Genomic DNA, 17,193 nt, shown 5'->3' with positions numbered 1-17,193 from the left:
AACAATCGGGCATTAATATGAAACTAAAACCATTAACCTTGGAATTATCGAGTTGGTCGAACTATCTTAAGAATATATATATGTGAGATAATTTTACAAGAGACTTATTCGTTAAATAATTAGCGTAAAAACTTCCATATGCTCGACCTTGATAAGATATATGAAGTATTCTCAAATTTTTATTTTTAAAATAGAAAATAAAATTTCCAAAATTCTATGAGGTCGCAAAAGTATATTATTTTTTGTAATGCATGAAGAAAATATCACAATTTGTTGATTTAGTAATATGATATTACTAAATAATTAAGGATTTTTAAAGAGTGGAATATGACATGTTTTGGTCATATGAAGTCCAAATGATTTGAAATTTGGATATAACGTAGAAAACTCAAAGATGTAGAAGTTCCATGTTTTGAGTTTTGAAAAATTTGGTCGTTTGACTGGTCCAAAAAGATATACCGGTGTTAAAATGTTAAATATTATATATTATATTATATTATATTATTTTGTTTTATTAATATAATATAATATAATATTAAAAAAATAATAATAAAAAAAAAATGCAATGAGTCGAATGAATTCCACCGATCTCAACAAGGAAAGAGCAGAGGCGTGAGGTGAGGGTGAGGGAAATAGAGTTTCAATTTTCTTTTCGATCGTGTGACTTATCGGTTTATCCAATCGACGAACAGATTTCAGTTCTGGGATCGTTGACACGAGGTCTTCGATTTGAGATATAAATTTTATAGTTTTGGTGATGTTTGAAATTCGTCGATTTCTGGAATAAATATGATAAATTGTTAAATCATACTGGAATTGAAGATTGTTGAATATTGTATGATTTTAACGAAGTAGAGAAGATTATAGTGGTGTTATTTTGAATTATTCCTAATTTATTATAATTAGGGATTTTTAATCGTTGGATTGAGATTGGAGAGTTGTTTCTCAGTTGTTATTAGTTCTGATTGTATATTCGGAGTCTACGAAGTATAGGCTACACGTTGATATAAAGTTTTCGCAATTTGACGGATGTTGTAAAATAGCCTATTATTTGATGTTAAATTAATTAGGGTGTATTTGATGGTATTATTGTGAATTAAATACACCAGAATATTAAATTACTGAGCGATAATAATTTATAATCGAGTTTTATATTTTGTTGAATTAATTGTTGTTGGGCTATTTGATGTTATATATTGAGGCTGTTATGATTATGTTGATACTGTGACAATGATCTGATAATTGTTGTTGAATTATTTAGATACATCACAAGCCTCGGGATCAAAGAAATAGCCAGATTATTTATATACTCGATTATCAGGTACGTGTCGACGTACGAGCATATGTTATTATTGTTTAGTATTGATGAATACTATTATGTTGAACGATGGTAAATCACCGGAATTGGGTGATTTGATATTATATTTGTTGTTGTTTATTATTGTTGATGTTGTTGGCTGTCGTTGTTGGGAGACGTCACGTTGATGTTGTTCGTTTAACGATATTGCTGTCGCCGGAGTTGGGGTGCGACGTATCGTTGATGTTATTCGTTCGACGATATTGCTGTCGCCGGTGTTGGGGTGCGACGTATCGTCGATGTTATTGTTGCAGTGTGATGTTGTTGAGGTTGTTGATGACTGATTGTCCAGAAACGACAAAGGGGGTATTTCTGTTATCATTTCAGTTATATCTTATGTTGTTGTTAATATAACTGTTATGTATTACGATGATGATTGTTGTGTATGCTCACCCTTTGGGGGCTGTTTCTGTTGGACAGATTACAGGACTATGCTGTGAGACATGATAGAGGGGAAGGACTAGGTGTGTCTAGTCAAACAGTCTTGTAGTTGATAGTAGATAGAGACAGTATAGTTTATTGTCTTACTTGAGTTGTATGTGTGTATTTATTATACTGTTTCTGCTGCATTGACGTAGATAGTGTGTTGATTGCACTATTTTGTCGTATATGCATTATATTATTACGTCGTCGAAAAGAAATTTTTTATGCATATGACGTCACATGTTGTATGATTACGTGGCGAGGTTTGGGCGCCACAATTGGTGGTATCAGAGCATATGTTAGATGTGTGGGATGGTTAGGAGTTGGGTTTGTGATGAGGGAGTTGGATGACGATATTATCTGCGTGTGTCTGTGCATTTGACTTGTTATTGATGATTTCTCGATGTGATTGATTGTTCTTTAGTTGCGTGTGCTTTCGTGCGAAAGGTGTGATGATGATTACTGGATTGTAATTGTTAAATGTTATGATTAACAATTTGATTTCCAGTAATGGCAGCTAGAGAACAGGTACATCCACACGAGGAAACAGAAGAGGTTGACAGTGGGTTTGGACAGATGAATCCATTGCCACCTCCTCCTATGGGACATGCACCTGCAGATCAGCCTTTATTGCCTGGTGAGTTGATTTTGGCACAGTTCAGCAGTTATCTTCCGCCGAGATTTGATAGTTTTGAGACTGGTGAGCGAGCCGAGGAGTGGATTGAGACGATAGAGCAGATATTTGTGATCGCTCCGTGTGCTAGATCTGCTTGGTTACGATTGGCTACATTTCAGCTTTCGAGGAATGTACTATTGTGGTGGCAGACGACAGAGGCCGGATTGAGAGCTCAGGGCCGTACTGTTGATTGGGATGTGTTTCGGTCTCGTTTTCTTGATAAATATTTTTCTATAGCAGCCAGACAAAAGAAAGAGAAAGAATTTGAGGATTTGAGACAGGGTAGTATGTCTGTTGCTGAGTATGAAACTCGATATTCTGCATTGTTGAAATATGTGTCACATGTTGCTACGAATGTTCATGCTAAGATGGGGCATTTCTTGAGAGGGTTAAAGTTAGAGTTATTTGATCGTGTGCAATCAAATAACCCGGTATCATTTGAGGATGCAGTGACGAGGGCTGAGATGGCTGAGTTGGTGATGCAGGAGTATGGGGCTCAGGGAAGATTATCAGAGCCGACTAAGGAGTCATTGCGACCACAAGGAAAATCTTTTAAATATCAGAAGGGTTCATCTTCTTCTTCAGCATCATCTGGGAAGCGTCGGTTTGATTACGACGTGTTGAGAGTCGTGGGAGCAGTTCTCAGTCTGTTCAGGGGCAGAGAGGGGAGTCCAGAGCAGTGAGATGTTTTCGTTGTGGGGGACCTCATCTGATCAGAGAGTGTACACAGACCGAGATCACCTGTTTTGAGTGTGGCGGTGTTGGTCATCTGGCGAGACAATGTCCTAGTCGTGAGGGACAGCGAGAGCCTAGGAGTGCTAGAGGTAGATCCTCAGAGAGAGGAGGACGACAGCCTCAGCAGTTTACACCACGACCTTCTGGAGGACAGCCACGTATGCAGGGAGCTGGTCCGCCTCAGGCACAGGTGTATGCTTTGACACGAGAGCAGGCAGAGGAGGCACGAGAGGAGATGATAGCAGGTAAGTGTTATTTGTGTTCTTATCCTGCTTATATTCTTATTGATACAGGTGCCTCGCATACATTTATATCAAAGAGGTTTGTGGTTGAGCATCATATGCGCTCGTCTCCATTGTCTATGCCTCTTTCTGTTTCGACACCCTCTAGAGTTGATATATCAGTTGTATCGATGATATCAGATGGTATTATTTCTTATGAGGGATATGAGCTGATATCGGATATGATTGTTCTAGAGATGACTGATTTTGATTGTATTGTGGGGATTAATGTGCTGAGGAGATATTGTGCGACTGTTGATTGTTATCAGCGGGTAGTATATTTTTATACAGATGAGAAAGAGCGTTGGACCTTTTATGGTAAAGGTTCTCGTCCCCGTGTTCCGTTGGTATCTGCTATCCGGATGTCTCGATTATTGGAGCATGGACATGAGGGTTATCTTATTTATGCTGTAGATGTGACAGAGAAGAAGAAGGAGGTGGGAATAGAGGAGATACCTGTAGTTGCTGAGTTTGCCGATGTATTTCCTGATGAGATTCCAGGCTTCCCACCAGTTCGTGAGGTGGAGTTTGGGATTGAGTTGATGCCAGGTACCTCACCTATTTCTCGTACTCCTTACAGAATGGCACCAGCAGAGTTGAGAGAGTTGAAAGCCCAGTTGCAGGACTTGTTGGACAAAGGATACATTCGCCCTAGTGTATCGCCTTGGGGTGCACCAGTCTTATTTGTGAGAAAGAAAGATGGAATGATGCGGCTTTGTATTGACTATCGACAGCTGAATAAGGTAACGATTAAGAATAAATATCCCCTCCCTCGTATTGATGATTTGTTTGATCAGTTGCAGGGAACCTCGGTATATTCGAAGATTGATTTGAGGTCAGGATATCATCAAATACGAGTTAGAGAGAAGGATATCCAGAAGACAGCATTCAGGACCAGATATGGGCATTATGAGTTTTTGGTTATGCCGTTTGGGTTGACGAATGCTCCAGCTGTGTTCATGAGTTTGATGAATAGGGTATTTCAACCTTATCTTGATCTATTTGTTATTGTGTTTATTGATGATATATTGATATATTCCAGGAGTGAGGCTGAGCATGTAGGGCATTTGCGTTCAGTGTTACAGGTGTTGCGAGATAGACAGTTGTATGCCAAACTCAGTAAGTGTGAGTTTTGGTTGGATCGAGTGGTCTTCTTGGGTCATGTTATATCGAGAGATGGGATTTCAGTTGATCCAACGAAGGTCGAAGCCGTGTTACAGTGGTCTGCACCTGCATCTGTACCAGAGATCCGTAGTTTCTTGGGTTTAGCAGGTTATTATCGTCGATTTATCGAGGGATTTTCAAATATTGCTAGGCCTTTGACACAGTTGACTCAAAAAAGTGTGCGATTTCAGTGGTCTGAAGCATATGAGAGGAGTTTTCAGGAGTTGAAGCAACGACTGACGACTGCACCTGTGTTATCAATTCCTACGGAAAACGAGAGGTTTGTTGTTTATACTGATGCATCATTACATGGTTTGGGATGTGTTTTGATGCAGGATCGACATGTTGTGGCATATGCCTCGAGACAGCTGAAACCACACAAAACAAGGTACCTTGTGCATGACTTGGAGTTGGCAGCCATTATCTTTGCCTTGAAGATATGGCGACACTATTTATATGGTACCTCGTTTACGATTTATACTGATCATAAGAGCTTGAGATTTTTGTTTACTCAGACAGAGTTGAATATAAGACAGAGATGATTGCTAGATTTGCTGAAGGATTATGATTGTGAGATTGAATATCATCATGGTCGAGCCAATCTTACAGCTGATGCATTGAGCCGTAAAGTGAGTTGTACTGCAGAGGATGTGAGTCGTTTATCAGCTATGATGATGTCTTGTTGTTCCTTGGGATATTATTTTGATATCTCGAGGACTCCTATTCAGGTATCTACCTTATTAGCTGAACCTGATATATATGGTTGTATTTGTGATGCACAGATGACAGATGAGAGAGTTCAACGGTGGAAGGAGTTGGTTTCTCATAAACGAGATACCCGTGTTAGAGTGGCTGATGATGGCAGTTTGAGGATGAATGATAGATGGGTAGTTCCTGATATATCTGAGTTGCGCCAGGGCCTGTTGCGGCGTGCACATTGTAGTCGATATTCTATCCACCCTGGTGGCAAGAAGATGTATAAGGATCTACGCTCTCAGTTTTGGTGGAAGGGAATGAAACGTGATGTGATTGATTTTGTACGTCGATGTCTCAATTGTCAACAAATCAAAGCTGAGAGGAAAAGGCCAGGAGGTGAATTGAGGAGTTTAGAAGTACCGACTTGGAAATGGGAGCACATATCGATGGATTTTGTGACTCATTTGCCAAAAAGCACTGGAACTATTGATGCTATTTGGGTGATTGTTGATCGATTGACGAAAGTTGCACATTTTATACCCTATAGCATGAGTAGTACGTACTTGACGATGGCACAGTTGTATATACGAGAGATTGTACGGTTGCATGAGATTCCAGTGTCTATTATATCTGATAGAGATCCTCGATTTACTTCTCATTTGTGGGAAGGATTGCAGAGTACGATGGGGACAGAGTTGAGATTGAGTACAGCTTATCATCCTCATACAGATGGTCAGACTGAGCGTACTATTCAGACGCTGGAGGATATGTTGTGTGCTTATGTTATGGATTTTAAATTTGGTTGGCAGTCATCTATTCCATTGGTAGAGTTTGTGTATAACAATAGTTATCAGAGTAGTATTCAGATGGCTCCACTTGAGGCATTGTATGGGAGACGTTGTAGATCTCCATTATACTGGGATGATGTTGATCGAGCTGCAGTCACAGGTCCTGATATGATTCTTGAGATGAAACAGAAAGTAAAGTTGATACATCAACGATTGAAAGCAGCTCAAGATAGACAGGCCGTATATGCCAATAAAAGACGAAGACCCTTAGAGTTTCAGCAGGGCGGTCGAGTATTTTTGAAAATTTCTCCTTTTCGTGGCACAGTGCGATTTGGTATGAAAGGAAAGTTGGCACCGAGGTATATTGGTCCGTATGAGATATTGCAGCGGATAGGCACTTTGGCTTATCGATTGGCTCTACCTCCATCTTTATTTGGTATTCATGATGTGTTTCATGTGTCGATGTTGCGGAAGTATGAGCCGGATCCTTCACATTTGTTGGATATTTCTGAGGTTCAATTAGATCCTGATGTGTCTTATGTTGATAGACCAGTTTGTATTTTGGATCGATCTGAACGGAAGCTTCGTAGTAAGCTTATACCGATGGTGAAGGTTCAGTGGGAACATAGAGGTGTCGAAGAGGCCACTTGGGAGACAGAGCGGCATATGAGGGAGCTCTACCCCTACTTATTTTGATGGTATTACGTATCTTTATTTACGCATGTTATTGTTGCTTTTACTTAATTTCGGGGTCGAAATTCAGTTAAGGGGGGTAGAAATGTAATGCCTGAAGTAAATATCACAATTTGTTGATTTAGTAATATGATATTACTAAATAATTAAGGATTTTTAAAGAGTGGAATATGACATATTTTGGTCATATGAAGTCCAAATGATTTGAAATTTGGATATAACGTAGAAAACTCAAAGATGTAGAAGTTCCATGTTTTGAGTTTTGAAAAATTTGGTCGTTTGACTGGTCCAAAAAGATATACCGGTGTTAAAATGTTAAATATTATATATTATATTATATTATATTATTTTGTTTTATTAATATAATATAATATAATATTAAAAAAATAATAATAAAAAAAATGCAATGAGTCGAATGAATTCCACCGATCTCAACAAGGAAAGAGCAGAGGCGTGAGGTGAGGGTGAGGGAAATAGAGTTTCAATTTTCTTTTCGATCGTGTGACTTATCGGTTTATCCAATCGACGAACAGATTTCAGTTCTAGGATCGTTGACACGAGGTCTTCGATTTGAGATATAAATTTTATAGTTTTGGTGATGTTTGAAATTCGTCGATTTCTGGAATAAATATGATAAATTGTTAAATCATACTGGAATTGAAGATTGTTGAATATTGTATGATTTTAACGAAGTAGAGAAGATTATAGTGGTGTTATTTTGAATTATTCCTAATTTATTATAATTAGGGATTTTTAATCGTTGGATTGAGATTGGAGAGTTGTTTCTCAGTTGTTATTAGTTCTGATTGTATATTCGGAGTCTACGAAGTATAGGCTACACGTTGATATAAAGTTTTCGCAATTTGACGGATGTTGTAAAATAGCCTATTATTTGATGTTAAATTAATTAGGGTGTATTTGATGATATTATTGTGAATTAAATACACCAGAATATTAAATTGCTGAGCGATAATAATTTATAATCGAGTTTTATATTTTGTTGAATTAATTGTTGTTGGGCTATTTGATGTTATATATTGAGGCTGTTATGATTATGTTGATACTGTGACAATGATCTGATAATTGTTGTTGAATTATTTAGATACATCACAAGCCTCGGGATCAAAGAAATAGCCAGATTATTTATATACTCGATTATCAGGTACGTATCGACGTACGAGCATATGTTATTATTGTTTAGTATTGATGAATACTATTATGTTGAACGATGGTAAATCACCGGAATTGGGTGATTTGATATTATATTTGTTGTTGTTTATTATTGTTGATGTTGTTGGCTGTCGTTGTTGGGAGACGTCACGTTGATGTTGTTCGTTCAACGATATTGTTGTCGCCGGAGTTGGGGTGCGACGTATCGTTGATGTTATTCGTTCAACGATATTGCTGTCGCCGGTGTTGGGGTGCGACGTATCGTCGATGTTGTTGTTCGTTCGACGATATTGCTGTCGCCGGAGTTGGGGTGCGACGTATCGTCGATGTTATTGTTGCAGTGTGATGTTGTTGAGGTTGTTGATGACTGATTGTCCAGAAACGGCAAAGGGGGTATTTCTTTTATCATTTCAGTTATATCTTATGTTGTTGTTAATATAACTGTTATGTATTACGATGAGGATTGTTGTGTATGCTCACCCTTTGGGAACTGTTTCTGTTGGACAGATTACAGGACTATGCTGTGAGACATGATAGAGGTGAAGGACTAGGTGTGTCTAGTCAAACAGTCCTGTAGTTGATAGTAGATAGAGACAATATAGTTTATTGTCTTACTTGAGTTGTATGTGTGTATTTATTATACTGTTTCTGCTGCATTGACGTAGATAGTGTAGTGATTGCACTATTTTGTCGTATATGCATTATATTATTACGTCGTCGAAAAGAAATTTTTTATGCATATGACGTCACATGTTGTATGATTACGTGGCGAGGTTTGGGGCGCCACATTTTTGTTGTATGCAAAATTTATTTATTTTTTATACATATATAGATGGAATAAAAATAAATACAAACCTTTTTTTATAAGTTTGTTATTCGTCCCAAATTTGATATCTAGATGTGAAATAGACTATAAGACATCGACGATACAAACATAGACGATAAGTCATGAACATGCATCATACATCCACTCCGTGTGTGTTATCCATCCCTAAGATTTTGGAGATACTTATTGAACAATGAGTAAATATTTTGTGAGATGATCTCACGAATTTTTATCTGTGAGACGAGTCAACCCTATCGATATTCACATTAAAAAGTAATACTTTTAACATAAAAAATAATAATTTTTCATAGATTACCTAAATAAGATATCCGTCTAACAAAATACGACTCGTGAGACCGTCTCACATAAGTTTTTACCTTGAATAATTTATGTCAATACATACATAAATATGCCCGTTGAACTTTCCATATTCGCATGATGTATTGTTTCGAGGGATTAAACTAATATTTACGCTTGGTATTTGGGATAAAGTGGATTTGTGGGGGTTTATTTCATCCTACCCATGTGGGCATTGCCCCCATGATAGGATGGATGACCAAGATTTGTCCATGCATATATAAGACCCATATTTTTTTTTGAAATTGTATGTGTGGCAAGATCTTACCCGTTGAAATGAAGTGAGGGTAGGATGATTCAATGTTTTAACCGTTGGTACCCATTTTAACATAAAATATTCCATAAACACCATTTGTCGTACAAAAAAATTTATAATATGGGTCAATTAGGGTTTCGTAATTATCCGTTCCAAGGACATTTTAGACATAATAATTTCACTATCCATAAAAATCATTTAAAAATAAAACTATTTTATCATTATTTATTATATTTTCCTATCTATTATTTTTTTATCACACATTATTAATCATTTAATAATCACATTATTCGAACCAAATGTTGTTATGCTTTATGTATTGATAATCTATTCACCCCTTAAAAAAACATGCAAATATGATAATTATTCTTCTTGAAACCAAATATTTTTTATGAGAGTTGTCTTCCCAAATCTAATCATATGCATGCAATCACTTGAAAATCCAAAAACGTTCTTTCAAATTCGAGGTCAAGGATAGAGCAAATGCATCAACGAGGCCACCTGAGAGATCCACATAATATAATGATATTGAAATAGGAGGTGAAACATTATTGATGTGGCATAGACTAAGTCAGCTCTTAGCGAGTGGCCAACCACAAATTTCCAATATATTGCCATCTGATGATGGATTGATGTGAATTGTTAGAAAATCAGATTTCGAATTATTATTATTATATAAACCAAATAATCAATGTGTACTTGATTAAGGATTTGAAATTTAAATCCACCAATTTTTTCTGCGAGTCATTTATCGAATAGATTTAACAATTCTTGAAAATTTTTGGATCATTTTGAAATATCATAAAAGTTCAAGGTCCTCCTCACGACCTTATCATTCTTCAACAAACAACCAATGAATGTGAAATTATGATGGTGTGGGCATCCTGGGCAGGCAAACGTCAATCAATGATTTGCCTAATAAATTTAAAAAGCATCCAATTTTTTTATTAAAAAATAATATTAAATCAAAATATAAAAAAATTTATATAAAAAATCAAGAAAATACGAGAGAAAACTGTTGTACGAAATACATAAAATATAAATTAAAATGACTACAAATATCTCTCTTACCAAATAGATCGTCGATATTCACAATAAAAAGTAATAATCTTATCATAAAAAATAATATTTTTTCATGGATGACTCAAATAAGAGAGCCGTCTCACAAAATACGATCCGTGAGATCGTTTCACATGAATTTTTGTCAATATTTTAATATTGTTTGCTTTTTCTTTTCTTAGTGCAAGTGCAAGAGTTAATGCACCTGTGCTACTAATGATGTCCTCTTCGTACGATAATATATATATATATATATATATATATATATATATATTAAAAATATATATTTTTTAAAATAAAAAATAAAAAACAAGGACCTTATCCTTGTCCATATATTTTATTTCATGCGAAGTCCTCCTAATTAAAAAAATATATTTTTTAAAATATAAAATAAAAAATAAGGACATTATCCTTGTACATATATTTTATTTAATTCGAAGTCCTCCTAATACCATTTGTTTAATGTCCAAATCGATATCATCCCCATTAACATAAACCTTGAACATTGTTGGGACGTTTCATGTATCAATCTTGTAATTCCATATTATGCTATAAAACCACTTTAAGTTTCTTACATTTTTCATGTACGATCGTTTGGTACAACTGATAAGATATTAAATAATTATATAATATTATTTTATTCGGTCTTTAAATCAAAATATTAAAATTATACGTCGTTATGTTTTCTATATATACCACGTCTCTTTACTTTGCTATTAAATAAATCTAAATATGATTTCTCACCAGAAACATAATAAATTGAAGGTTAATTTATATGATACGGGAACATATTATTTTGATGTTTATTGGACATGTACATGCCTAAAAAGTGACTGTTTATGAAGTAATTTGCTTTTGTAGGATAATAAGTTAAATAGGATAAGATAATTATTTAGTAAACATAATTATATAAGTATATTATTCAAAATATATATATATATAAGTATAATATCAAGATTCCTAATAAAGAAAAAAAAAATCCAAAGATAAATAGATGTAAAATATTTAAATGTCATAAATAAATGTGATTTTCAATCCAAAAAGGAAATAGTATAACCTAGAATATGTTGATTGATTTATTGCTAAAAGAATGGTATTTTTTGAAATCTACGTTCTCTATTTTTACACTTTCCAATATAACTTTATGTTTATATTGTGTTTTTATTTTAAAGGCCTCAAATATATACTTCTCTTCATCAACCCCAAAAATATAAACTCAAATCAAATCAATAATATTTCTAAACAAAAAAATTATTTAATGTAGCGACAAAATGATTTTTTTTTTTTAAATAAAAAAGGATCACACACGTGTTTATATTGGTATTTGGAATCTTTCCCCCAAAATATTTTGAAAAACTTTGACTTGTGTGCAAACGTACGAGCACGATCTGGGCGAAAGATCTCAAGCCGCGAAAGGTCTCAAGAGCATGTGAAAGGTCTCAGTATACAACGATTTTCAACTTTTGATGATAACACCACACATCACAAATTCTATGACCAGAAATATTGTAAACTCTATTTGAGAAGAAATAAGAGAACGAAATTCGATATGAATGCAAATATTCTTCTTTTTGTTTGATTATCTCAAAATTTAATGTTATTTCTGAAAAATATATGATGAATTAGTATTGAAGTTATAACTCTCGAAATTATGACTAAAAGACACCTTTTAACAACATTATTTCATGAAAACTCGCACATACGATCAAACAATATACCATGAGCCTAAGCACCAGTGCACCACTAATCGGGCACCTAGACGTCTCCCTCTTGGCCTAGAAATTAATAGATAGGTGCTAAGACGTTTCTTGAGCCTGAACACCTCTCTTGCACAACATGAGACGCTCAGGCGCTTCTCTGGCCTGTAAATTTTCATGTCGCACATGGGGCGCTCTTTTGGGGCTCCAACACCTCCCTTAAAACATGTTTTACTCCGTTTTATTGGTCGATGTTTATTAATTCTTTTGCTTGCTTAAATTTCATTCATTAAACTTTAAACTTTATAAGTGTTCAAAACTTTATATTCATTGTGTCCAAAAGATACGAACTTTATTGGATTTTTTCTCAAATAAATAAAATCTATAGGATTTTCGGTAAGAAAAATTGGGGAGGAGGAGAATTTTAATAGCTTTTTTTCAGTTCAGAAACAAGAACACGTTTCACCGAGGTGGATACCATAGGAACCTTCGTTTACTACAAGGGAAAAAAAATCAGTTCATAATGAAATAATAACGTACAGACATACGTAAACGGTGATTAGTGAGGTAATGAGAGATTATAGTCCCGATAAGCTGTAGGATTATAGATTCCCTTTTCCCCTAACCATTTCGTTTGGCTCCACCATAAGCAAAACAATAGTAAAAACATGGACCCTCCTTCCAAAAAGTGCTCACATTTATGAATTCACTGTCAGCCAAGATTATATATATGTATACAACAGATGGAGGGCCTGTGTATCGGGTGAGGGAGATAGAGAGGGAGAAGTTGAAGAATTAGAGGGAGAAATTAAAAGGGAGGATTGGGTTCTTCTTTTTTGTGGATTATTTTGGCTAATGCTAGAGTTGATAAGTTCCAATTCTATGGATCTTGGGAGTTTCAGCGTTATAATCAGTGTCAGCTTCCACCATATACATTTTATTACTTGCAGTTACTTCGCTTCATCTTCACCATCTTTGTCTGTCTGTTCCTCTTGTGTTGGATGTTACCACTCAGCACCCAGAATGGCCTCTGTTAACCCCTCCATTAAACCTTCATCTCCTTTGATTTCGGAGCTTTTATCTTCACCGGTTTTTGACGAGGAGAAAGCTTGATTTTTTCGAGTTTTCTTGATTGCTGGCCCCTCTTTACTTCTGTTTCTTTTTGTCTTACGGGTTTTTTGCTGCTTTTTGGCGTTTCATAACAACTGCTGTCTCCTTTTGAGCTTAATCTCTGCAACCGTTTTGTTTTGTTTTTCTTGAGAAGCTGGGGCTTTTGAAGAGAAATTTCTAGAAAATTTGGTCTTGTGTCGACATACTTTGTGCGATTGTTGGGAGGTTTAAAGATTTCCCTGTCCTAATCATTTAATGGGAAATTGAAGAATGATGTGTGTTTCTTTACCTGGGTTTGGTAACCAGCAGATGATGATTACTGGTGGGATCGACGCATCTTGTGTCGCTATGCCTTCTTTGGGAACTTTTTGCAGGTAAAATCGTCGTTTTGACTCTGAGTTGAAGAATTCAACGGGTTTTGATGGATTTTTTGTGAAATCACATACAATTGATTGCTATGGCGAATTTTATATAGATGTGTTGAATGTGAGTTTAACTTAGCATCATCAGGTATGCTTTTGATTGTATCCATGGATGTTGGAGTGACTGTGGCAAAGGGAAATTCAACTATATGACTGCTAAAACAGCTAGAAATGCTACAGTTAAAAAGATGAATACGAGCGTTTCTCATCTGGCTTCTTGTACTCTGGCGGTATCAGCCTTATCGTATAATTCGTCGAGGGCCAATTTATACAAGGAGGTTGAATTAGTTTCTCGCGATATCCTCTTTTGTTGAAACCAGAATGAAACTTAAATTTTGTATCCCCTCGTGTTTATGGTTGTCAAATTACGTGAAACCTTGATTAATATATTTATGATATGTCAGATTCTTGAGGCTGCGAGAGATAAATTTACTCGGGAGATATGTTTGCAGTCCAAGGACAAAGATATCTCACTTGCAAAGGTGATCTTGCAATATTCTTTTACTGGTTTTATTCAAGATTATTAATGCTCTATGATTGGAGTAACTGCTTCTACAAGCAATTGTAGAATGGTCCACAAGTTTGAGAATTTCACCCATCAATGATACACTAGTATTTTGGATTTGGTTCTCCCTCTTGGGCTTATAGCATTATGCACGCAAAAACGACCCAAGATGCTTTTTACTAAGTTTGATGGATAGTAAAAAAGCTATTTTTTTGGGGTTTTGTATTAAATGGTTTGGTTTGCTGTTGTTGATTCCGTTCCTTCACTCGTAATTGGTTCTTTAGGCTTTGCTTTATGTGGCTGTTGAAGATGAGGCGTTGTTGGCTTTCAACCGTGAAATTGACGCCCACTCAGTCCTTAATGAAAGAAGAGAGATGACATCACCATGTAACGTGCAATCGTGGAACTGTGTGGAATCTATGCCAATAGCCGGAAAGAATGTGAATGGGTGGCTGACTGAGCTAGATGTCATATCAAGGGAAGTCGAAGCCGAACTTGTGTCGAGAGAGATAGGATTCGATTCAGTAGAAGTTTTGGGTGCGGTGAACAAAGTTCTTTTTGAATTGAGAGGTTTCAGAAGGTCACCTGTACTAGTAGATTCAAAGTGTTCGTACTTGCACACTGTATTAAGCTCTGGATGCGCCAGCGGTATAAATCCATTAGTCCATGTTTGAAAACCATTATATTTCCTACTTTATGTGAATTGTGTTACTTCTGATATGTTCACGGTTAGAAGTCAAAAGATTTCCACTAAATTTGCGAGTGTAATTTTGACAGCAATTTTGCTAAGTGTGATTTACATCGAAGTTTGCCGACGACTTAATCTAACCATTGTGGGATCTCGAGTTGGGGAAGATTTTTTGATATGGCCCGCAACTAAGAACCCTGAGGTATGTTAATTTCACTCTCAATCCTTGGCATGTAGAGGTTATCCCATATGGTAACTTGTGCTTAGTCACGCATAATTGTACAACGGGACATTTGTTTTTTTCTAAAAGTTATTGCAAATTGTGATAGTAAATTAAATCTTTTAACCACACATCCTAATCCTAGATGCCAACTTTTGACTATTTGCGTGTATGGGTGGGGATATATTGCACGTAACAGTAATTTTTTTGGTTACAGGATCTGATAGCTAACTCTTAATATGTAGGAATTATTCAGAACAACCTCTGGACATAGCTTGTTCGGGATTGTTAATGGAAAGTGTGTTGAGGACCCTCGATCTAAGGCCTCAGACATTAGCAGCAACTCACTTTTGGGGCTGGATATCGCAACAAATCGAGACATCATTGGAATTTCTTTGGCCAATTTAATCGTGAGTCTTTACTTTTAGTTCATGTTGTTTTATACTTGGATTTATTGCATTACGCGCGAGAAATGACTCAAAATGTAGCATGCTTCTGTCCACCAAAATAAAAAACTAAATATGTATTGCAGAGACTCTACTGGAAGCGTGCTTCGAAACTGAATTATGGGTTGATGCTGACTTCTCCACTGAGGCCGTTTCATAAATCTGAAGACAAGTTCAATAATGTCTGGGGTTCAAATGTGCCTTTGTTGCGCCCTCAGGAGCTGAGGTAGCGCATCACTGCACTCTATATATCTTGATTGCTATTGTCCTCCATGTGTTCTGATATTACAGGTGCCTATTTGTCTTATCCTACAGGTTGAGATGCATATATCACAAGATTGGCCTGAGAATGAGGATATTGTGAATTCAGACTCATAGAATTCTCTCAAAATATTAAAATCTAACCATTAGAGGATTTATCATAACATATTATATTATAATTCTATAACTCTTTTATTTGAAGTAAGGTTTTCAAACTGATGAGTCATGTCATAATTGTTTCACTTGACATTTGCTCGTGGCTGGCGGAGGCCATGAACCTTTTGGTCTTTTTTCCCTGTTTTACCTTTCCTTGGGTCAAGAAAATATGTCCTGTAATTTGTGTGTTACCTGCGTTTATATGTCCTTCACTTTCTAGGCTTGCGCTCATGGCTTCCGAGAGATTGCTTATGCTTCAACCGCATAATTGGGCTCTGAGACGTGACTTCGGCATGATGCTGTACTATAACAGGTATGAACGTGGGGCCTGTTATATTGGGTCATCTCTCTGCAGTTGTGAGAATTCCGAGTTTCTACAATACAAGTTTTAACCCTTACAGAGAATACGAGGAGGCGGTCCAAGAGCTTAGTATCTGCATGGCATTTGCACCAGAGGAAGAGGCAGAAATTTTAGAACGTTTCATGGATAAACTAAATCTGATTCAGCTTGAAGCGTCTTGGAAGTCGTTGGGACAAAAGGGAGGCCGGCTTACAGTTCCTTGACCTGATCAGTACGATGATGTTACATCTAGTAGTAGCTCGCTTGAACGATGTTACCTTTGATCAAACTTTCTGATGGAACCTTTTTTTGTTCCTTTTTTTCCCTCTGTATCGTGTGAATATGTTTCATTAGACACATCTTTGATCCCCATGGTTTTGGGACAGATCACATGCCAATAAACAGCTATCTTTATATTTCGGTTTATTATCAAATCCTTCTTATCTGAATCAAACTGGTGCCTAATCTCTAAATGAAAAATCTCTCCCTATGATCTCATGCCCGTTTAAACAAGATGTAACCAAAATCCTCTGTCGTAGCATGAAACATCCTCGATGTGGACTGTATTAGTTATATTATATTAGTAATACTATATTTATTAGTGCCTAAGGATATTTTAGTCTATTTACTTTCATTGTAAACCTAAACTATATAAACTCTCTATGTTGTTTCTAAGGTTCAATAAGAAACTCTATTCTTCTTTTCTCTATGTTATCATGGTATCAGAGCCGCCCTATAAATTTGTTTGATGTTTTGAGAGACTGTTAATCCAATCTATAGTTATTGGAGATCGAATTACGTTTCTCAAATTTGAAAAGAAAAAGAAGGGGATTTTTCGGATTTTCGGAATTTTCAGGAGCAGCAAGA

General features: G+C 36.0%; 1 protein-coding gene across 2 annotated transcripts; it reads left to right on the top strand.

Annotated features, from left to right (window-relative positions):
- The first annotated feature begins 12,757 nt into the window (after positions 1-12,757).
- LOC142555594 (uncharacterized) lies at positions 12,758-16,752 on the top strand. Of its 2 annotated transcripts, XM_075666540.1 has the most exons (9): positions 12,758-13,662; positions 13,799-13,988; positions 14,115-14,192; positions 14,500-14,863; positions 14,993-15,105; positions 15,369-15,533; positions 15,656-15,795; positions 16,207-16,299; positions 16,388-16,752. In XM_075666540.1, exons 1-9 carry the CDS (start codon positions 13,559-13,561, stop codon positions 16,548-16,550), a joined length of 1,410 nt encoding a protein of 469 aa, XP_075522655.1. In that variant the 5' UTR covers positions 12,758-13,558; the 3' UTR covers positions 16,551-16,752. The 2 variants fall into 2 exon arrangements, with proteins under 2 accessions (XP_075522655.1, XP_075522656.1); XM_075666541.1 differs by lacking the exon at positions 16,388-16,752 and having other exon boundaries at positions 12,759-13,662; positions 15,885-16,299.
- The last annotated feature ends 441 nt before the right edge of the window (positions 16,753-17,193 follow it).

This window comes from Primulina tabacum, chromosome 9, assembly GCF_025594145.1.
Source record: "Primulina tabacum isolate GXHZ01 chromosome 9, ASM2559414v2, whole genome shotgun sequence".
NCBI classification, from domain to species: Eukaryota; Viridiplantae; Streptophyta; class Magnoliopsida; order Lamiales; family Gesneriaceae; genus Primulina; species Primulina tabacum.
This window is presented reverse-complemented; position numbering and strand designations above follow the sequence as displayed.